The sequence below is a fragment of the Grammomys surdaster genome, unplaced genomic scaffold (assembly GCF_004785775.1).
Source record: "Grammomys surdaster isolate TR1022 unplaced genomic scaffold, NIH_TR_1.0 66, whole genome shotgun sequence".
In the NCBI taxonomy this organism is placed as follows: domain Eukaryota; kingdom Metazoa; phylum Chordata; class Mammalia; order Rodentia; family Muridae; genus Grammomys; species Grammomys surdaster.
Genome location: NW_021604568.1, coordinates 17,733,428 through 17,756,191, shown reverse-complemented (window position 1 = coordinate 17,756,191; position 22,764 = coordinate 17,733,428). Strand labels below are relative to the sequence as shown.

The 22,764-nt window shown below is 44.4% G+C and overlaps 1 protein-coding gene across 2 annotated transcripts in view; it reads left to right on the top strand.

The window, feature by feature from the left end:
* Positions 1-22,764, top strand: part of Gfra1 (GDNF family receptor alpha 1) — a 213,444-nt gene that overhangs the window by 54,047 nt on the left and 136,633 nt on the right. Inside the window, exon 5 of one of the 2 annotated variants that reach the window (XM_028775302.1) lies at positions 7,668-7,682. The exons of the other annotated variant lie outside the window; for it this stretch is intronic. Coding sequence (XP_028631135.1) covers positions 7,668-7,682 — 15 coding nt within the window. The remainder of the gene's footprint in view (positions 1-7,667; positions 7,683-22,764) is intronic. 2 annotated transcript variants of the gene reach the window in all.

Below are 22,764 nucleotides of genomic sequence, written 5' to 3'. Positions count from 1 at the left end.
AAAACCATTGGCTGCAAGAGATCGGATTTAAAATGGTTTCATATCATAGGGATTTTAATAATGAAGTCTGAAGGTTTTGTACATGAATTCATTAAGCCTAGATTAGCCTTACTATAATTACTCAGAAAGTAATTCAATTGAAAATATTTTTAAAGGGTGTAAAATACACCACAGTTAGGCTAGAAAGCCACCCCATTCTACTTTATCAGCTCCATAAAGCACCAGCAGACTTGGACATAACTTTCATAGTATACAGAATGCAATCATAAAAAGTATTATTCCTAAATCTATTTTTTTACGTTCTTTCAGTAGTTAAGAGCTTTATACCTCGGTGGTAGGAGTGAGATATACTAGGGATGGAATGTCATAAAATGCTGGGGACTTTTACTAGCTGTCCTTTACACCACCTGCCCCAGTCAGCGTAGGCTGATGGGTTACAACGGTACGGTCGAAGATTGATGCTGGCAAGTACCTTCTCTAGAAAACGTAACTGGAAGATACTTTTTTTATTTTGTGTTTTTTTTTCTTATCTACAAATAAAAGACATTTACTGAGTGCAGAGTGCTTTCAGACAGAGCCCAGTGACAGGCAAAGTATTGGTCTTAATTTCTTTTGTGATGAAAGGTGAGGTAAGCGCAGAACAGAGGAACATGACAGAACTCTCTTGGGCCTCTATCTGGAACAGGACAAGAACAAAGGGCGAGGGAGGTATTCTAACGCCAAAGGACGGAGGGTAAGGGGTTAGTTCCGGACATCCAGGAGGTTTGAAATAGTCACTAAAGCTTTGCCAAGGCTCTTGGGGCCTCAGTTCAGTTTGAACTATTTGTGCGTATGCCAGGAGAAACTGGGAGGCTTGTGGGTACCGGCTGTATAGCATGAAGCTGCCTGAGCTGTCTGGCTTTGGAGACACTTACAACTAAATCACAGCCTGTGTGGTGCCACTGAGGGCAGGGATGGCCTCTGGAGGAGAGCATGACTTTGGCCCTGATCCAGTGGTGACAGACCTGCACCCAGGCAGGAAGGGGCTCTGTTCTGCTCAAACGTCAGTATATTTAATTAAGTTCTGAAGCCATTTTCTCACGCAAATTCTTTGAGCTGCCCCAAGGGGTTTCTACCTGTTTTGATTTAGTCAATAAAAGTGTGTCTCTATTGGGAGCCCCTTAACTGGGGACCTTCAGCAATGACAGGGCCGGAAGAGGTGGGTAAGTTCAGAGGAGATGAGGCCCGGCCCTGGGTTTCTTGAATCTCTGGGATCTGCTTGCTCATTATTCTTCCTGTTCTGGCATTTGAAGGTTTGATGCCATTAGGTCCTATGTATCTCAAGGCCCAAAAATAAGTAATTTATAAGGTAATACTCATGAGGTCATATTTGAGAACCCCTTTGGGATTTCTTACTAGCATGTAGCTAGAGTGTGACAAGATAATGAATTTTCACTCTGGTCTTTCTGCAGCACTACAGTTGTCACACAGGTTTTCATACAAGCAGTCAGTAAGGTTATAGCACCTTGAGTCACGCGGCTGAAATATGTAGAAGGCCTCACATAGCCCAGGTTTGTCACTCATGGGTATCGATTGAGTCTCCATGGCTGTTGACGAGGTCTCATTAAAAACAGGTATTGCTTTGGGCATCAAGTTTTTCTGGTTGCTTCTTAGCATTGAGAACATTGTTACTATAACACTGCAGGTTAGGTAAAACCAAGGCATGGGCCAGCTGTGAAATTTGTTTGAGACCATGTTCAGTTATGCGTATTGTAACGGTAGCATTGATTCCACTTGTGAAATACGCACCATGGACCAACTTCCAAACGCCAAAGGTTTTACATGTGAGAGACCCTGATGGTGCTCATGGGAATTCTGAAAGAAAAATGGATCTTTGAAAGAATCTAGCAGCTACTTGGATCTGGTTAGGAAGGTGTTTCAGCCAGGGTTCAATCAAGTCTTATTTGACTACAATGTCCACATGTGAGTGCTGATTGAAGTATCAAGCTCAATCTACTTGATTCAAATGAGATTCCTCGGATAAGTAAAAGGGTTTCTCCTCTATTCACGACAGAGCAGTTATCCTGTCTTCCTGGTAGAAGGCTAAGCCCTGATTCTGGGGTTTTGGGATACAGTGACCAAGGCCATAGTAATGTGGCATCCTGCCTTCTTTGGGACAAGCATGTATATGTGGTAAAACTGGGCTTCAGTTTTGTCAGCTTAAAATGGGACTGGTGGTGCACTGGACTGGGAAGATGGTGTAGTCGTTAAAGTGCTCTGCAGGCATGAGGGCCCAAGTTGGGATTCCCCAGGACACAAACATAAAACCAGACTGACAAAGAAGTTGGTGACAGAGACAGGTGGATCCTTGAAATTCATCAGCCAGCTAGCCTAGCTGAATCAGTGGCAGTCTGTCTCCAAAAATGGTAGAGGGTGATTAAAGAGAGATGTAGGGTATTGATTTGTGTCCCCCACACAAATAACAAACATACATGCGGGGTCAGACATGTGCACCTTGAAACTGCACGTACACATGCACACACCCATACTTACAAGTATGTAACCCCCAAAATCGACATTTTGAAATAAAACATAAGATAGTGGGTAAAAACGGAGGGCTTGTCCTCAGCAAGAGGAAGCATTAGTCAACCCTACTTTTCAATGCAGAAGAGAGTCATTTCTTTCTTACTGATTGGCGGTGGTAGAATTGAGCTGGATTCTAGTTACCCCTTGAACCATGTGAGGAGCTCTGGGCTTGGGGTCTCCTTGATGGAAACTAATATTGAATGTGACTTCAGTTAATGATGACTGTGACTCCTCCTTTCAAGGGATCAGCGTACATCCCGGCCCTTCACCAGATCCCTTCGCCGGCTCTGGTTAGTTGGGTGCAAGTAAAATTTATAGCGCTTTACTGTAAAAGCCCCGGACTTGAAAAAGGATTTTTCTCTCAGTAGCTCAAGCCACAGGAGGACTCGTAAGACAGCTGTCTCCCCAGGTGAGACTTCTTAAATGGGAGCTAAGTGCATACATTTTCAAGAAACTAAACTGCCCTCATATATAATTTAACCTGGGAAAGAAAGAAGAGTAGAAAGATGAGTGTGATTACATCGTTTGGGAAGTAGTAACCTCCCCTCCCCCAGAAGTCATGCACACTCCCTCTGTTGGGCAGATTTTGAATGCTGTGGTGTGTGGGCTAAGTCCGATACTGTAATAATGGCGAGGTTTCTCTACCTGTAGTCAGGGACTGCGCATTGGAATAGTGAATCATTCCTAGCAGATGGAATGGGCGGTAAGACCGCCATCCACTTCTCTTCATAAAACAGAGCAATAGGTAAATAAAGGACAGCCGACTCACTTAACCCACATGGCTTTGCGCGCTGCTAATTATTAACCCAGGCCCAAGACAGGGGTTCACCCAGAGTGTAGTTAAATCATTTTTAATAGAGGTAAACACTAACCGTGTGGGCAAGCAGTACTCAAGAAAATTTCTCATCGGCCACGTTCAGGAATCACCCAGCCTAATTGCCATAACTTTTTAATAATAATAAATAATCTAGTCTTTTTATGGCCCTGGTCTCCGAGGACTCCATGCATTACAGAACTTGGAGGTGTGTGTATGGGGGAAGGATTGAATCCCTCCATAGCAGTGGGGGAGGGGCACACATCCTTGATCTTCCATCAGGTTAAGAAAAGCAGATCTGGAAACCTTTCTTTTTGTTTTCATCCCACATATGAATGGCCAGCTCACATATGCCTTTTCATCTGTCTCCAGGACAAGAAGGGCTCCAGGGGCTGAAGGGCGGGGGAGTTGGGGGGTGAGGGGCGATAGGGAACAGACTTTCTTTGTTCACGTGAGTCTGAGCAAAGCTTTGTCTGAAGGAGTTGATTTCCTCTGCATCACTGTCCCTGGTGTCCTTTGGGCTCAACCTAATTGTGACTGGGGTGGTGGTCACTGGCAACTCCCAGCTCTGGATTTATGTGATTCTGAGTCCTGGCGAGGGTAGAAAATGCCACAGTGTCTTACCCTCAGTGTGGCTTAAATATCTCAGTGAACTTCACTTTCCCAGGGGCGTGGAGTGGTTTTAGAATCTGTAGCAAGGAAATGGGAGGTCAGAGGAGGCAGGCCAAATCCTGAATAATTCTCTGTGGTTGGTTAGACTGAGACCATGACCCCGAACTCCTGTTCTGCGTGCTTTGATCTTTAGAAGTGTCAAAGCTGATGGCTGTGGAGATAGATGCTGTGCTCACAAACACTGGAGCACAGAACGGCGCAGTGAACTTTGAGGGCCAATGTTTTGTAACATCTATTGATCTGGGGAAAGTGTGTGTGTGTTGGAGTGTAACATGTCGATGAACCACATAGACACAATCAGCTACCCTCCTCATCCTCCCTCACTTCCACTGTCCCATCTACACACCATTCCAGCTTGAGCTTGGGTGGCCATTTTCATCTGGTAACATGAAAGTTTAAAAGACCCGTGAGCCATTAATTTCAGGGAATGCAAAGTGAAAGCTGCTAAGAGTCGGATGATTTATGCCACAGACCGTTGAAGACCCGAATGTAGAGTGTAAATTCCATACTGGTTTCTGTGTAGGATTTGTACTTGAATCTGTTCACATTTCCACGTGGGTAAAACGTGAGCATGGAAACACGCCTGGAAGAGCTTTTCAAAAGATGAAGGCAACCTGAAATAGCCATGTGAACGTCAGGAGGCTTTGGGGAATGCTAGGCCTGAGTAGCATCTGTGCACATTCGTCTGCAAAGATGTGAAGTCACAGTAGGATTGGGAGGAGCGAGGCTAAGAAGTCAGTCCTGAGCTCCCTTCATCACAACCTGGTGGTGCTGTCCAATGACTCAAATCAATTCTGAATTTCAAAGGAAATGCTCCTTATCGTGGAGAGGAGGTTGAGGATTCTGGACGGATGTCGAGACTGGGTCTGTGTTTTAAGAGATTAATCTCATTTCCCTGATGTTTTCAAGGTTGGAGGTTTTTGTCTATATTCATTAAAGGGGTATGATAAATGTCTAATTCATTCTTTGCTAATTATCATGATAAGCATTTGAACTTTATTAAGGTTGAATGAATCTCATGTAGTCCTGGCTCACCAATGAGGTTCACCTATGACCTTAGGAAAAGATTTTTCATTTATCCTAGACTCAGTTTCCTTATCTTGTACATTAAGGGAGTGGTAAGATAGAGGCACCCTCTTTTGCTGCTTTCTCATTGGTAACAGTGTCCTGGGGTCTGGAGGTCGGTAGGAGTTTAAGGTCCATTGCTCTTATCCTCAGGAGCTCAAAGTCTATAGAAATAACAATTATAATTGGGGTTATCATTGTGACATGCATGGATTACTTTAAGAACACAGGTGGAAATGGTGAGTTCCCTCTCTGTGGGGACATACTTCACAGTGTCTGTGACACTTGACAGATGAGTAAGAGGGCTCTGTCAGGAGTGCAAGCTGGTCAGAGACTAGGTGTTCAGTCAGTGAGGTCCAGGAAGCAAGCACATGTAGTGTGGTAGATTTAATGGGCTACCTACAGCCTGATCCTCAGTCCCTGGCCAGTGGCATCTCACTGCTGGGCCAGAGTTTGTACTGAAGATGAATGGTCAAGGCTAGAGGATACTGCACAGTATATACAAGAAAGGTTTGTGCTGCTGGAGTCTGCAGATGCTCGAGTCCCTCAAAAAAAATGCCACAGTATGTGTTTGTAATCTATAAATGCTGTTCTGTATATTTTAAATCACCTTTAGATTGCCTCTAGAATCTAATGTAATAAGTGCTGTGTAGATAATTATGATATTATATTACTCAGGACATAATAACAATATGCGTTTGTCCAAACATGTTAATTTTAAACAGAGATTGTGAATATAAGGTGTTCTCATTACTAAAGATTAAAATAACATATAAAATCTCATATAAGATTAAAAAAAAAAAACAAGTTCTATCTACCAAAGATGAGTGATTATCTTTGTGGCCATTGTCGAAACCCCTCTTAATGGAGCCATGAACACGAACGTGCCCACAGGCATATAAATGTCCTTGGGATTATGTGTTCCACCTAGATGTCTAATGTTTTCATTGGAGGTCAGTTAAAATCTATAACCATTTAAAAACGACTCTGTGGGGAGGGTGAGGTGGGGCGGAGACACAGGCATGCTGTGGTGTCTATGTGGACTATCTAAATAGTCACTTCTTTCCTTTCTCCTTCACACAGATTCCAGGGCTCAAACTTGGGTCCTGACCCATTTCCACAGTCCTTAGTCATTAAAATCACTGCACAGTAAGCCATGTACACATATGTCACATTGATTCTCTGGTGACTGTTGGTGGTGTCCCATGCTCTCCCCATTGTACGCAATATTTTGATGAACATCTCTCTAGATCCCTTTTATATCTTTAGGAGATATTTTGTTGGATTAAAGTCCTAAAGTTGTTGGTCAAGGAATGTAGATTGGCTGTCAGACTATCTTCTGGAAGTTTCTTTATGTAGCCCTGCAGTCAGCAGGTGTTAGCTCCCATCTGGGTGGTCCTGGGTCACTGTTCCCGATGTATCTTAAAGATACCAAATGAAAAAGCATGATCAGTTGAGAAACTTCTATGTTGATGGGGAGGCTAAGCTCTCTTGTATGTGGAAGACAAAAAAAATGCTTTCTACGTGTAGCTGTGGTCACTGAGAGATGTAGAGGAAAATGATCATTATCTTGATTCCTGATTGCTAAACACTGAAACAAGTTGAAAACTCAACCAACATCAGAACAGAAAAATAAATGGTAGCATACTCACAGGGTAGAATTCTCTTTAGCCATGAAGATGGCCACTGTACTGTGAGTCCCGTCTGTACTGTTGAGCAGAGGCCACAGTTGGAATAATGGAGCTTTGCTTTCCACTTATACTAGATCAAAATACACTTGGCGTTGGAAGTCCTGTTGGGCAGACAGGATGTTTTGTTTTGTTTTGCTGTGGTTACTAGTAACAAAGTATTCAGCACACAGCCATCTCTCCGATGTTTGTTGAAAAAGATACGTGGATTTTTTTTCTTCATCTTTCCAGCAGATGTTGGGTTCACCGTGAAGACACAGTGTGCTTATTAGTCATGGGTTATAATGTGGAGAATGTATGCATGTGTTGTTTGTATGATTTAAATATGACTGAATTCACAGACCCTTTCAGTCTGTGCTTTTGTGGGTATTATTGTCTTCGACCAGTCAGGTAGCTTTTCAGAGCTCAATGGTTTCAGGATCATGCAGACTTGGGTTCAGTCCTGAGCCCCTGCTGTACTAGCCTTGTGGAGACTCAGTTTCTCTATAAAATAAGAATGATACAGAGCCTGTTTCATAAGGCCATTGCAATCGTGGCATTATGGATCCCAACAAGTAACTTTGTACAGCATGTTACATGCCGACTACTGTCCTTAAGAGTCAAGACATGACACATTTAATCCAGTCATAATGCCTGTGTTCTGGTTTAGAGCACAGCAAATCACAGAGTTTATAAGTGTTAGCTATGATTTAGACCCAGGTGGTCTCCATCCGTGGCCTGAGTTTCATGTACAGGGAGTACCATATAGAGAGCAGTTAGCAAAGCCAGTGTGTGTGAGCTGATTGCTACACTTTGTTCTTTACCATCATTAATATTTTCTTTCTTTCTCTCCTCCCCCTCATGTTTTCCTCTCCTGCTCTCAGATGTTTTCCAGCAAGGTAAGTTTCACTACATTTTGTTGCTCTGTTATTGGCTATTTGGGTGGTAGGACTTTGCCTTCTCTGAAGATATGTCTCTGAAAAATTAAGGGACCCTATAAGGACGGTACCCTGAGATCCCATTGGTCTCTCTGGGCTCTGTTTCTTCCTCTGAACCATGTTTAGGGTTGGGTCTGGGGGCTAAACATCTGTGGAGGAAGGCAGGGATGCCATGGGACTTGAAAGGAGCAGGTATCTATGGAGGGAGTTGTCCTGAATCAGAGGAAGCTCCTGTTTTCAGAGGGCTCCCTCAGCCAGCCCCAATGGATATGTCTTTGCTGAGGAAACATGTAGTCATGGGGGTGTGGCAACAACAGGCTGGTTTGCCACTTGATACCCTCCAGCCTAGCCATGCCTCAGTTGAGTGCCTGACTGACAGAGTCAGACAACAATGAATGGCGTCCTGATTTAACAACCCAAGGTCTGGTGAGCAAAGCCCAAGTGTTTTCTCACTGGTGTGTCTAACTGGTATGTCCCCGTCATGCATAGCTGAAATCCCACAGGTCTTCATACCAGTGTCACTGGCTGGGTTGTGGTTCTTACTTGTGCATAGCCACATAGCTCTTTGAAACAGAAGGGAACTCTGGGGTCATGACCTGACTAGAACCTTCTGGAAGCACATGATGGGAGAATTGCTTTTCAGTCGAGTTTGAGTTAATAGTGGCAGACATCAGTTGTTTGTATTCAAGCTGGGAAATCTATCCACTGTACCTTTCTGGAACCCAAACCTGGTTTACAGTAAAGATTAAAAAATATGCTCAGGCATTCCATAAATAGCTTCCAAATATTCTTAAAGGCTTGGTATTTTTTTTTTTTTACAACTGCTCTTGTACCCCAAACATGCAGCTCACGTTACAGAGAGTACCTGCTCTCCGATAGAAGCCAGGTTTCGGGTAACGAGGAGGGTTTCTATTGTGTTATCTTTTAAGAGTCTGGAGCCGTAGACCTACTTTCATAAATAATTCATAAGTTTTCAACAAGCTATAAGCAATAAGTTCCATTTGACTAGAGACTAAGAGATGGGCAGAATTGGAAAGGTGTCATGGCTGTCGGCGTAATGAGAGCATCGCGGTCGGTTGGTGGCCACTGCCCCACTGGCTTCTCATCCTTGACAAATTGGGGGTTCAGTGAGACAGTGGGGAAGGAGACCCCCAATGAATTGCGATATAAACACCAACCACCCAACTCCAAATGATATTTCTCCATTCAAAACACAAAGTGCTTTTAGCTGGGAACAGGTATTTCAGGGCTATTGGTGAAGGGGGAAGGGGAGAGCCTCCCATCCTCCTACCGCAGAGAGAGTCGTCTCGAGCGCTGTAATTGATATAAAGAGAGGCTGGTGGAGAGCTGATGTCAAATCTGTGTCCCTTTTCATCAGTCATGCTATTTGATTGATGGAATTTGCCTGTCAGTTGCAATGACACACACAGTAAAACTTATAATCATCTACAAATCACTGGCCATTGAGACTTAATAGCATCTGAAAGAGAAGGAAGCCCATAGCCAAGAGTTACCTACTGCATCATGGCATGGAGGGGGGCTGCAGTTCTCTTTGAAGGTATTAGTAGGGTCTGTGTCCCTGAAGAACGCTATTCTCTTCTCTGTGGCCATCAGTTGCCAATAGCTTCTTGGCTAAAGACAAGACTTCTTGGGCCTCTCCCTACCCGTGCTGGGATTTTGGCTAACTTGATCTTGTGTAGATCTTGCGCATGCTGCCACAGCTGCTTTGAGTTTATGTGGGCAGCTACACTGTCCTGAAACTCCCTGCAGGAGTCTACTCCTGGATCTTTCTGCCCTGTTTTTCACAGTGATTCCCAAGCTTTAGGGTAAGGTGTGTGCTATACTTGTCCCATTTGGAGCTGACTATCCACAGTCTTTTATTCTCTGCTGATTTACCCACTGTGATGCTCTAGCCACGCCCACATAGATAGATGGTCCTACACACACAGTGTCCACACAGCCAGCAGTGAGTGTACTTAATGAGGGGTTGGGGGCGAGGTCAGGAGAGAAGAGTGGGAGTGGAGAAATAGGAGTGAAGCATGAGGGGAGGGAGTCGGGGTTAGGTTTGATGAAACATTATGTGAGTATATAAAATTCTCAATAAAGAGTGGCTTCCAACTGTATATACCAGGTTTGATATACTCAAATTTCTATTTATTTATTTTTAATACTTACCAATTTTCATGCAACTTATAAATTTTTATCCATATTTTGTGTAGTGAATGTTTTTTGACCCTGAGTACCAGAACTTTGAAAACATTCGTTGTTGAGATACTACTACAATTTATAAATCTCTTTTATATTGAACAGACATGTAAAAGATACTGACAATGGAATTACTGTTAATTATTTGCAGGTTTTGTTCTTAGAGGATCACGTTGTTCTGAGGCACCTCAGAAAGGATATCTAAGAGCTTTCACAGTCAATACCTACCCTCTTCCTGTGCTTGTTTCTGATCACCCTACCTATGAAAATAATGTTCCAAATAATGTTGACAGACACAGGAAACGAAGCCAGGTCATTCTGCATCCTTTACACAGACTCTGGAAACATTGTTACAATCAGAAATCCCCTGGGGCCGTAAGTTGTGGTAGAAACAAACAGCAGAAATCTAGTGTTTGCAAATGAGTGGATGCCACTGAGGTCATTTTCTGAAACCCATTTCAAGGTGACCACTAACAGTGGCTCTACCTTCTTGAATATGGTGTCTTGGGCTTTGCCACAGGGCTGGGCACTGTGTGGAAGAGACACTACTTTACAGGTGTGTCTTGTCAGCAAGAGGAAAGCCTGTCTGTGTGCAGTCTGGCTGTGAGTGTGCTGACAGGCAGAAGAGGGAAGCAAGCATGCGGTTGACAACCTCAGACCTTCTCGGAGGAAACACACGTTATTTCCTCTGGATTGCATCATCTTTATTTCACTACAGATCAGTCTTGTTACAGTGGGTGACAGCGTGGCAGCTACTGCTCATCCTTTCAGGACTGTGTGTGAGGTATGTGTTTGTGGGTATGGGTTTCTCGCTTGATCCAGTGGTATTTGATTGTTGTTTTGGCGCTTTCTTCTAGAACTGCTGCTTGCTTAGGCCATGGACAAAGATGGTCAAGGGCCAATGGACCCAGAGCTGTATATTTTCCAAACAAAGAACCAAGGCCATGGAGCCACATTTCCTGTTGTTCATAGAGCCCGAGCCACTGGTTCTCACTCAGTGGCTCTTTATGCATGTACTGAGACACCATGTGTAGACACACATGTCTCCACTTAAGAGCTCTTTCATAGCAATCATTTGGTGATGGGGGCACAGGCCTGCACGCATGCGCAGTCACACCCCATAGCTGGCCTGCACGCATGCGCAGTCACACCCACATGCTGGCCTGCATGCCTCATTTAAAGCTACTGAAGCGCCTTTTAAGATGCACTCATCCATAGATGCAACCCCGATTCCAAAATCGAACAGAAACTCAGGGAGCAGCTTCAAGATTAGAACACTGTCACTCAGCTGGGCATTTGTAAATATACAGGGGCACAGTAGCTAGACTGTTGAGTTAATTCTCTTTGTACTGAAGTCCTTTCATGACCTGGGACCAATGAGGTGAAGCTCTCCTCACTCTGGTTTCCGCCCAGAGCTGGGCTGTTGCTTAGTGAGAGATATGTCTTCTGCCATGTGTGTCTTCTGTGTCGGGTACTTTGTTGGGTTTGATGATCGGGGAGTGAATGAGACAGCACCGGGTTCTTTTTCATGGATCCCACAGAGTAGCTGGTAGCCAAGGAAGCAGGGAAATAAAACAACGTAGAGTGTGTCAAGTAAGGGAACCGTTCCAGGGTGATGTTCTTGTGCCTAACAGGAACGCTTCATGTAGTGTGGTCAGGGAAGTACAAGAATGATGGGCTGGGGAGTCTGGAGGATGATAAGCCCTTTGAGCAGGCTTTCAGTGTCCTGGGCTCCAGGGGAAGTGGGTGTGACTGGGGCTGGTGAGTAGAGAGAACGGTATGGTATAGAGTGAGCAGGGAGAACAGGGCGGAGTGGGGCCTGCGGCTCAGGGGAAGGAGGCTGGAGGAGCTTTCCACTAGAAGAGGGCTCCAACCTTATTTACATATAAAAACAGCCCTTTCAGCTGTGAGCAGAGGTGCAGAGGGGCAGTATACAGTGTATGGACACAGGGCTAGAGCTGGCCCCCAATTTGTCAAGGATGAGAAACCACTGCGGCAGTGGCCACCAACCAACCACCAACCAACCGCAGCGCTCTCATTACACTGGTGGGCTCAGGTCCTGCTCTTGCCCCCTGGTGAGTCTCTGCTCTCCTAGGCTGGAGAACTAGCAGTCCGTCCAAGTTACAAAGCCACCTTTATCTAGAACATATGCATAAATATGCATGCGTGTGTGTGTGTGTGTGTGTGTGTGTGTGTGTATGTACTACGTGTATGTCATGAAGCCCATAAATGCTTTTCCTTGGATACATAAATAAGATTACATTGGCTCTAGGTGTCTGTCCTCAGACAACCACAGGAGGAAAATGTGGCCAGGCATACTTGCAGCCACTAAGCATGTGGCAGCTTATTTTTCTTGTCATTTCCCCTGTATGCATCATAGCTGCTGATTACAAAGCACCTGCATTCCTTGTGTTCCAAGTCATCTGAGAGGATGCTGTATGCAAGCATGTTCATCTTAAATAAGGTCTTAAGCACGTGCAGGTTTGGAGGTCTCCCGAGAGTCCTGGACCAACCAACAGATTCCAGGTCATGACTACAGAGTAGATTAAAACCAGTCTGGAGGGATGGCTCAGCAGTTAAACGTACATGTGGCTCTTTCAGAAGATCCAAGTTTGATTCCCAAAATCCACATCAACAGCTTATAACTGCCTGTAACGTAGGTTCCAGGAGATGTGGCATCCCCTTCCGGCTTCCCGGGATACCCGCACTCAATGTGCATGTAACCACACACATGCATATCACTAAAAGAAAAATTTAAAAATAATGGATACACAGACAACACACATGCACACATACACATGCATGCACACATATATGTGCATGTATGCATACATATATATGTATATACAATGTATACACACACACACTTTGACTGTGTTTGGCCAGAGCTAGAGTAATCAATTCTAAGGTCCCCTAGGCCCCTGGAATATATGGGAAGAGAGACTGTGTACTGATGGCACTGTGGCCCCATGGACCCTCATGTCCATTTGACAGAATTCAGTTCCCCCGATCAGCTAGGAACCATGTGAGAATCTGGATAGCTTCGGACAGAGGTTTTTCAAGAGAAGCAAAAACTCTGGGAATGTATGCAGAACAGCAATTGTTAGGCTTTTACATAAAGTTTAAACAAACGAACTAAACCTGCTTGAGCCAGGAATGCCTCTGCCCTTCAGTGGGCGGCTGGTACCCGGGGGAACTCAGCTCTGTTCAGGGTGGGGTTGCTTTCCTTGTGCATTGGGACAGTTCTGCAGTCCTGACCTTGTTTTTTTGTTTCTCATCTGTACAATTGGAGGATTGGGGGAGGCCACCCTGCTGCCTTCCAGCCCAGTCTTAAGCTGTCTATAAGGTTGAGTCTAAGCATAGCTTTGTAAGGGTTTTGGCTGTTATCTGCAGGGCCTGGTGGGCGCTAAGCATTAAGGTTCGAGAAGTGGCTTCAGAACTATAGCACAGCCACTTTGAAACATCAGCTCCTCCCCAGCAGATGAACACTGGGATTCACCACGGATAGCGATGCTTTTATTAATTTCAAGAGAACAATAAATCATAGTTTGGTCTCTGGCAGCTATACCAAGCTTGTTAATTGTTGGGGTGGGCTTGTGGTGACAGGAGACCACAGTCATTTATAATAAGCTCAACTTGAGCTCCTCTCTGTATTTAGAACTTACTGGTCTAACTCCTGTGGCCGGATCTTAGGTTTTCCGCAGCCACTTCAGAAAACCCATTATTACAAGGAAAGCTTTGGCCCCTTGGCCATGAATTATGGCACTTCCGATAGCATCTTACATTATGAAGTACTGCTTTCTTTATGAGTGTGGGATTTGGGTGGGTGAATTAAATCTGTTGTTATCATTTTTAGGCAGATGTGCTAAGTTGCTGTCCGTGATTGTTGATTTGTAAATGGAGGGAGAGGAGACATTAACACTGTGGTGGAAGTGTTTGGTTCCCTGGCCACACAGTCCTTTATGTTAATGTTCACTGTGGAGACAGGCAGGCCGTTTCCTCATTTTGCCCAGAATTAATAGAATATTCTGTGCCATGTAGGAAATGCATCTATCTTCCCAGCACAAGCGAACAACATTAGCATTTAATTTTTACATAGATTCAGCGTCTGTGTGTGTGTGTGTGTGTGTGTGTGTGTGTGTCTGTGTAAAACCAGAAGCATGTATAAATACTCATTCTCGATGATGCTTTATCACACTCCATGTGGGACACACAGGACTGACTGCCTGCTCCCTGCTGGGTGACTTTGTGGTAGGTCTCTCCTCCCTTCAGTGCGTTTGTCTTTGCCCACTCTAGTAGGAAGGTGTGGTTTGGGATGCGGTTGTAGTCTCTTTCTCTGCTACCCTGTGTTTCGAAATTGCCAAATTTGTAAAGGTGAAAGCTTTGATTCTTCCCATTGATAGTACTAAAAAGAACAGTCTGTCCTTTAAGTTTTTATTGAAGAGTTGGGTGTCAGGGTGCATACCTGTAACCCAGCCCTTAGGAGTCTGAGGTGGGAGCATCTCAGAGTTTGCCTGACATGGGCATTATGATATGACCTTGTCTCAGAAGAAGCGATCTGGATCATGATAATGCTGGTGTTGGTTGTCATCTGTATTCCAAGCATTGCCCTGGGCCCTTGGCAAACATTTTCTATTTGGTTTACCCATAAACGTCCTGAAGTGGTTATAGTTGGTAGTCTGATCTTATGGGAGAAAACGGAAGTAGGGTAGAATTGTCCTAGTGATAGTTGCATAACTAGTGAATGGTAGAGTTGGTTCTGTCTTTTTAATTGATGGTCTCCTGCATGGAACAACCTGAGCTATAAAAGCAAGACAGCATAAAGTGTGCTGGTGTGCTCTGTGCTTAGTTCCTCTGTAATTAGTGGGAGGTACAGAGGGTGAGCGGGTTATGCTGCTCCTCCCACGTGACTTAAGAGTATAGTCTACTCATGATGGGATTTGAGAGACTCACTGTTTTTTTCCTCTGTGAGGACACAGCTACAAGTAGAGAACACCCCAGACCTTGTCCTCATCAAATGTCAAACCCATTGGCACCTTCATCTTGACTACCTACCTACTAATGCCACCACCCTAGGGATTGTTTCAACCTGTGGTTTTTAAGGGATCAATGAGGGCAAGCAGTTTCTCAGATCTTCCTTGTTTACAAATGGCAGCATCGTTTTGAGAGACAGTCCTCTAATGAATGCTTGGCTGGTTGCTCTTTACTTATGGTTGCCTTTTATGTTACTTACTCTGTGTGTGACGTGCGGTTGCACTGGAGAGATGAGAGGAAACCTTGCAGGAGACAGTTCTCAGGTCCTAGGGCTCGAACTCAGGTCCTCAGTATTGGTGACAGGTGTCTTTCCCAGCGAGCCATCTCTCTGGCCCTGTTTTTAATGATTAGACTGAAGCTGTGGATATTTGTAAGGACTAACCTAGATGCCGCATGACCTTGCCACATGTCTGTCCGTGATGTGAAGGATACGTACCACCCCCATAGAGGTGATCTGTGACTATTGATATGGATCTCGGTCACTTGACTGAAATGGTGTTTGCCAAATTCCTCATCTGTACTCCTCTCTTTCTGTTGCTATTCTCCTGGAAGAGTTCTTCACCCAGCCCAGGTCAGGAGTGCAGCTATCCTTCACCTCTTGGATCTGCATGGATTGTCTTTCACTTGCGATTTCCCCTTATTTAATACTCCATTCATTAATTTCTGTATATTTGCTAAAATGTATTAAGTGCTCATAATAATTTATAATACCAATTAATATGAACTCATGGATATTTATTTTGTACTCTGTCTTACCACTATACTATTAATTTCCTTGCTCAATTTGTTCCAGTTTGGGGCACCGAAAACCCCTTGATATATTAATAATCAAGAATGAATATATATATATTTGTATATATATATATTGAAATATATATATATATTTGTATTTCTATACTACAATATGTATGGCACCAAAAGATGTTCTAGACTTATTTCCCAGTGCAGTCTCATAGTTATTTCTTTAAGGTGCTCTTGTTGCTTTGCTGGGAGAAAGATTCTAGAAACTAAGATCTGGGTATTGTTTGGCTTGTTACTACACACACACACACACACACACACACACACATACACACACACACACACGTTGACCTCTGAAAGATGCTTATCTGTAAATATCTCTGAGTTAACCTAGTATACCTTTGTTAAATGAAGGACATGTCACTGAAGTCTCCAACTTAGTCCATTACTATAAAGATGGGGCTGTCTTCTGTCCTTGGTAGTTTGGAGGCTCCCCTGGGCAAGGACTTGGGCCCAGATGGTCTCAGTCCAACTTCTTCTACCCTTCTTTGTCCTAATTTGTACAGAAGGAGCAATCATAGACTCCCAGTGGGACCCTTTTTCAAATTGTCACATGACTGGACCAGCAGAAAAAGGCAAGTTCAAAATGTTCCTCTCTGCTCCCACACCTGACCCAGGCTTGTTTTCCTCACTCCTCCAACACTCTACTAGCTTGGAAGTAAACTGTGGGTTTGCCATGGCTGGAGTGGGGGCTGGTTGCTTGGAGACTTGCCTCTGAATGCAGCACTTGTCCTCTGCTCACTTTATCTAGGGTGAGCCAGGGACAAAACAGCCGGTCTGTTTATAGCATTCTGCAAGTTGAGGGCTCACATCCCAGTACCTTCCTTGGAGGGATTTATCCTCTTGGGGAACAAACACCCTTTACATCTCCAACCTTGATCTCAGGGTAGATGTTGAGGGTTTGTATCCGGCAGGGGTGTTGTTACATACATGAGGTTAGTTCTAAAGGAATTGAAGTTTGGGCTTGTGAATTTCAGATCTCTCTCCCTTTTTTGATACAGAGTATCATTGTGTAGCTTTGGCTAGCCTGGAACTCACTATGTGGACCAGGTTGGTCTCAAATGCACAGTGATCTGTCTGCTTCCATCTTTGAAGTGCTGGAATTAGAGGCCTGTAATATCCACCACGCCTAGCCCTTTAAATCGCTATAACTAGACTCAGACACATTTTTTATTAATTAAAAGGAACCATTAGATTCAACACATTTTGCCAATGAACAATAAGTTTATTTATACCGTAACATACAATTCTATGCTTTGGGATTTGAAGAGCTCTTGAAAGCATTTTCTGCATATTTCTGTTTTTCAAGTGTTTTTCTTGCAACAAGTTATCGAGATATTTGAAGAAATGGTTATAAAGGGACAGGTGATACATTGGAAAGGAACATTGTAGGTGATACAAACTTTGCAGCCCAACACCTTAACTCTTAAAGCATTGGTTATGTGAAGTGCTGCTAAGCATCATCGTGGAAAAGAATTGTACCCTTTCTGTTGGCCGGTGCCAGCGGCAGGTGTTGCCGTCTACAGCACATCTCATAGATTTGCTGAGCATATCTCTCAGATGTCATGGTTTCCTCCGGGACTCAGACCAACAGCAGACCACCAAACGGTGGCCATGACCTTTTTATGATAAGTCTGGTCATTGAGCTGGCCATCACTCTCTGTCATATACAACCTATCGATGATAGGCACAATCTAATCAAGAGATGGTTTGTCATTGTGACATACAATGAAAGAGGAGAGCAGTTCAATGTGACTTTTTTTTTTAGCCTTTGGCTTTGGTTAGCTCATGAGATCAACCACATACTGAGCCTTTTCACCTTTCCATTGAGCTTCAAGTGCCAAACAAACACTGACTGGACCATGCAGGGCTCTTTGGCAACTTCTCGTGACTCAGCTTTGAGGATGCTCTCAGATGGTCATTGTCAGCCCCCATCTCTTCAGCAGAATTGCTGAGCTACCACTGTACCACATGCCCCTTAGTTCCTGGGCAAATGCCTTGTTAATTTGGAGAGTTGTCTCTGTAGCTTTAGGACTCATCTTTAACTTGAATAAGAAAGTCATTCAGTTTGCTTTTTGCCTAACATCCTTTCCATAGTATAAAATAAATAGAAAATAAACATCGAGTTGTAAGCGGTTTTCAAAGAACATAAAGCGTGAATTGTACATTAAAACTATGTATATAAATAACACCATTTATTAACAACCCATTGCAGTATTAAATAGTAAATTTTAATAATGTAAAGACTTACAGTTATTTTGCACCAAACTGATATTTATCTGTCTGATCTGGTTCCAACCACCAATTTCTCCCACTTTCTTATCTCTGACTTCCCTTCCCAGATGCCCATGCTGGTGGACAGCCCCCTGTAGGTGGAGTGTTCTGACATGGAGACTTCTGTGATTGTTGTATCTAGCTGGTGGACATGTATCTACTGGCTAGATCTACCTCTTGCTCATTTCTTGTGACACCTTCAGTATCCTGCCTCTCTCCACCCTAACAGTCAAGGACTGGGGACTGGATCATCCCGCAGTCAGGATCATCTTAGTGTGAGGCCTGTTGGCGGCTATATAGGTGTCCAGGCCACCATAGTTGCTGCAACACATTGTCTGAGTTAGGGTTTCTAGTGCTGCGATAATGACTGTGACCTATAACTTGGGAATGAAAGGGTTTGCTTCAGCTTACAAGGAAGTCAGGGCAGGAGGAACTCCAGGCAGCAGCCTGGAGGCAGGGGCAGAGGCCATGGAGGAGTGCTCCTGACGGACTTGTTCATGTCTTTTCCCAGCCTGTTTTGTTCTACCATCCAGAGCCACCCACCCCAGGGCTGGCACCACCCACAGTGATCCGTGCTCTCCCAGTCCGTAAATGAAGAAAACGCCCCAGAGGCTTGCCCACAGGCCAATCTTGGGGATGCGTTTTCTCAATTGATGTTCCTCTTCCCAAAAGACTCAAGCTCATGTCAGGCTGACACAAAAGCAGCCAGCATACACAAGCTTTGTCTGTAGCCCAGGTTATCTTTTGAGAAACGTTTCGAAGTTGATTAAAATGTGTTCTTAGGACTGGGGAGGTGGCTCAGAGGATACAGAGTTTGCTGTGCAAATGTGAAGGCCTAGAAGTCGGTTCTAAAGGGCTGTGAGGGGCTGAGTGGTCAGAATAAGAACAGCCCCATCACCGGTGCAGTCGGGATGGGGACAGAGAAAGTGAAGGACACAAAGATATGGTACTGTGTTTATAGGATGTTGCTAGGGTAACGAACCTGACAGATCCTGGGATCAGATGAGGACAGTTATAAAATGTTCCCAGTTTGTTTACTGCTGAAAAACCTCTTTGTTTTCTCGTGTTTCTGAATAATCCCAGTATGATTGAAAAGATTTTTGTCTGCTAGATGAATAGTATTGGTTATTGAATTTCCCTGTTTTTATTAACTCATCTTATCATACCTTTTGTTGCTCAGCAGTTACCAATCAGATATTCTGCATTCTTCATCGGTACAGGGAGTGTCCTGTTCTCAGGTTGATGAAATTCCAATCCATAAAAAAATAGCTTGATATTTTACATAGCAATGATTTCCTTGTTTTTTTAAAAGTCTGGGCAGCAGAATTTAGAATAGTTCTATGAAGTTCTGCCCCTAACTGTTGTAGCTTTTTGAGCAGAGGAAGGTGTTCGCCGTGCACACCAGTGTCCCGGTGAAGGTCAGACAGGTAGCTGAAAGGGACTGTTGCTGCTTATTTTCGTACTGGCTCTTGTCAGCAAGTGTTTTTCACATCTGTTAACTTAGTTCCTGTCTACAGTAAGCCAGATATGGACTGAATGTTTGTGTTTCTCCCAATTCTGTGTTGTCCATTAAACCTAGAATTTGGAGTGGGGTCTTTGGAAGGAAATCAATCATAAAGGCAGAATCTTTACCGAAGGGATTAATGAACTTTCCAGACGAGACAGGAGAGCATCTGCTCATTGTCATGGGAAGACACGGCAAGAAGGCAGCCACCTGTAAATAGGAAGAAGGCTGTCACCAAAACCTGTCCTACTGACATCCCGGAGTGTGTCAGACTTCCATATTCCAGAAATGAGAAACCAGCACTTACTGTTTAGTGACTGTGTATGGCTCATTTTGGAGCTTCCTATAAATAAAGCGAGAGTCGTCTTTTGGGAAGAGATTCTTTCCTGAGGTATTTTTAAAGGTTCTCTCTGTCTGTCTCTGTGTGCACACACCTGGCATGCATACATATGTGTGTGCATGGTCACCATTGGAGGTCAGAAGAGAGCATACCCTGGACCTAGAGTTATCTAGGTCAACTCAGGAGAGATGCCATGAGGGTCATGTGCTCACCAAGCTCATCTTTATCCTCATTTCCCAGAAGTTGACATGGATTCAGGACACTTAGTTTTATTTTGCAGAGGGCAGACAGTTAAACGTGAGTCTGAGCTCAAGCCCAGGCAGCTGGTCTGAATTCCCAGTGCCTGCACCACACGATCACTGTGGCAGGACCAAGAGACTGAGTTGGACTTGTGAACAGTCAGGGTTGGCAAAATTATGATCAGGCAAGAGGTGTCAGGCAAACCTGAGAGAAATAAAAGCATCTACCCAGAAGAACACTCATGCACATGTATTCATATACTGTTAATAGCCCGAGATAGGAAAATGCAGGTTCCTGTCAGCAGGAGAAAGGGCCACTTGGATAAGAAGGAACACTGGATAAGAAGGAGCACCACTGATGCTTGCAAGCACGTGCCTTCCCAGCATTTGCAAAACTGGGGCTACGGGAGGCCGGAGGACTGAAAGTCCAAGGCTGCTCTGGGCTGCATAGTTAGACCTTGTCTAGAAAGAACACAAAACAAATCAACATCAGCAATAAGGCATAGGGGCTAGAGAGATTGCTCAGCTGCCTGGAAATGTGTTCCCAGCACCAACATGGGGTGGCTCACACCTTTCTGTAACTCCAGCTCCAGGGAAATCAGGGAGATGCCTTCTGCTGACCTCCAGTGGCACACATTCATATGCACACTCATGTAAACACACACAAACACTCACATGTACACTCATGTACACACACAAACATTCACATGTACACACACACAAACACACGTATGTACACACATGCACAGTCATGTATACACAAACACATGTACACACAAACACATGTATACACACACAAACACATGTAAACACACATGTACACTCACATGTACACTCATGTAAACACACATACAAACACTCACATGTACACTTATGTACATGAACTCAAACATTCACATGTCCACACACAAACACATGTATACACACACACATAAACACACACACACACACAGATTAAAAAAAACATAATACCTCATAAAAGACTCTCTTCCAGGCAGATGTCTGGTTGACTTCTATGAGGTTCCAAAAACCAGTCTGAAGGAAAACACTCAGCCCTTGTTTGACTCTGGAGACATAGAATGGAGACACAAGAAAGAAGACAGAAGAAGGACCACCTGGGCTAATGGCAATATTCTCTGTGCCAATAAGGTTTGGGTTATACAGTTGTATGCATCTGTCCAAACTCAGGAAGAGGTGCACTTAAGACACGTGTATTTTACGTTTTGTAAATTTCACCTTAAAAGGAGAAAAAGAAAGATCAGATATGAACCATGGTGACTAATGTGTCCACCGGCACAGGAAGGGCAAGGGCACTGATGTGTACAGATGGTTTTGGAACACATCCAAGAAATACCCGGGCAGCGTTTACTGCAGGGTGGAGGGAAGTGCACAGATGGAGAAGTGCATGATAGAGCGCCTATATAAGACTTTTGATTGCGGTAGGACAGAGGCGGCGGGTATATAAGCACACATGGCGAGATTCATCAGCTTGGCTCCATATTTGAAAACTTCATAGTAAAATATTGAGGGGGAAGAAAAAAAAAGACAGACCCTAGTTCATTTCTCCATGTAAACAGAGAGCATGTGGCCTCGCCTCCAGGGAACAGGCAGCGCCAGAGACCCAGCTACACAGCCTCAGATGAGGAGGAGGCTCAGAGTCTAAAACTGTGAGAGAGATGATTGTAGAACAGGCTCTGGACAGGCATGCGGCAGCCTTGTCATGGAAGACAGCATTGAAGGGTTGCAAGTTAGGTGGCTTAAGTCAACACCAGATAAACGTTTTCCAGTTCTGGAGGTGAGGAGTCTGGAGGCTCACTGGTGGCATCAGGAACATGATGTCATTAGTAGCCCTGAAGGAGTGGCATCTTTGCTTCTGCCCAGCTCCTGGTGTTCTGCATCACAACACGCTCCTGTGGCTGCATCGTCACACTCATGTTTTCATTATGACCATGTGTATCTTTATTCCGAGGACACCATTCGGTTTGAATACAGAGCCCACTGCACTCTGCTGTGGCTTCTTAACTTCATCTGTAGAGACTGATTCTCAATAAGGTTGTATTCTGGGATCGAAGGTGGGGGCTTTAGTGGGTGCTATTCACCCACTGGTGGACAGGGTTGAAAAGCAAGAAGGAAGACAGAACCTATGCTCTGAGGATGTAGAGGGCTAGTTTGGATTTTAAAAATGGCAAGGGAGAGAGGAAGACCCATGGTCAGAGCAGAAGGCAAATACGTTTGCATGCAAGGGCAGTCCTCTCCACCATGGGCCTCTCTTCTCACTTATCTCCCGAATATCTTAAAGAATTAAAATGTAAATCTCAGAAATTAAATCCATGGGTGCCGAGTACACAGAGGAGGCTTTTGCAGAACAGACAGAGCTGTTCTCCTTCCTTGTTAAACAGCCACACGCGGGTGGGCAGCCACGTCTGTACGCACGGGTTTTATTTGAGATGGATTAAGGTTCGTGATGAACGAATCTCAGAAGGATTGCAGGTGCGGCTCTCGTAAGCTTGCGAAAGTTCAGCTTATCTGAGGCTTATCCAAACCCGAGGAAACCTTTCAGGCCAGCGTGAGGTTAGGGACCTCCAGGAGCTGAGAGTTAATATCCTGTATCAGGAAACACCTGTGTAGAGGGGAAGGCCTATAAAT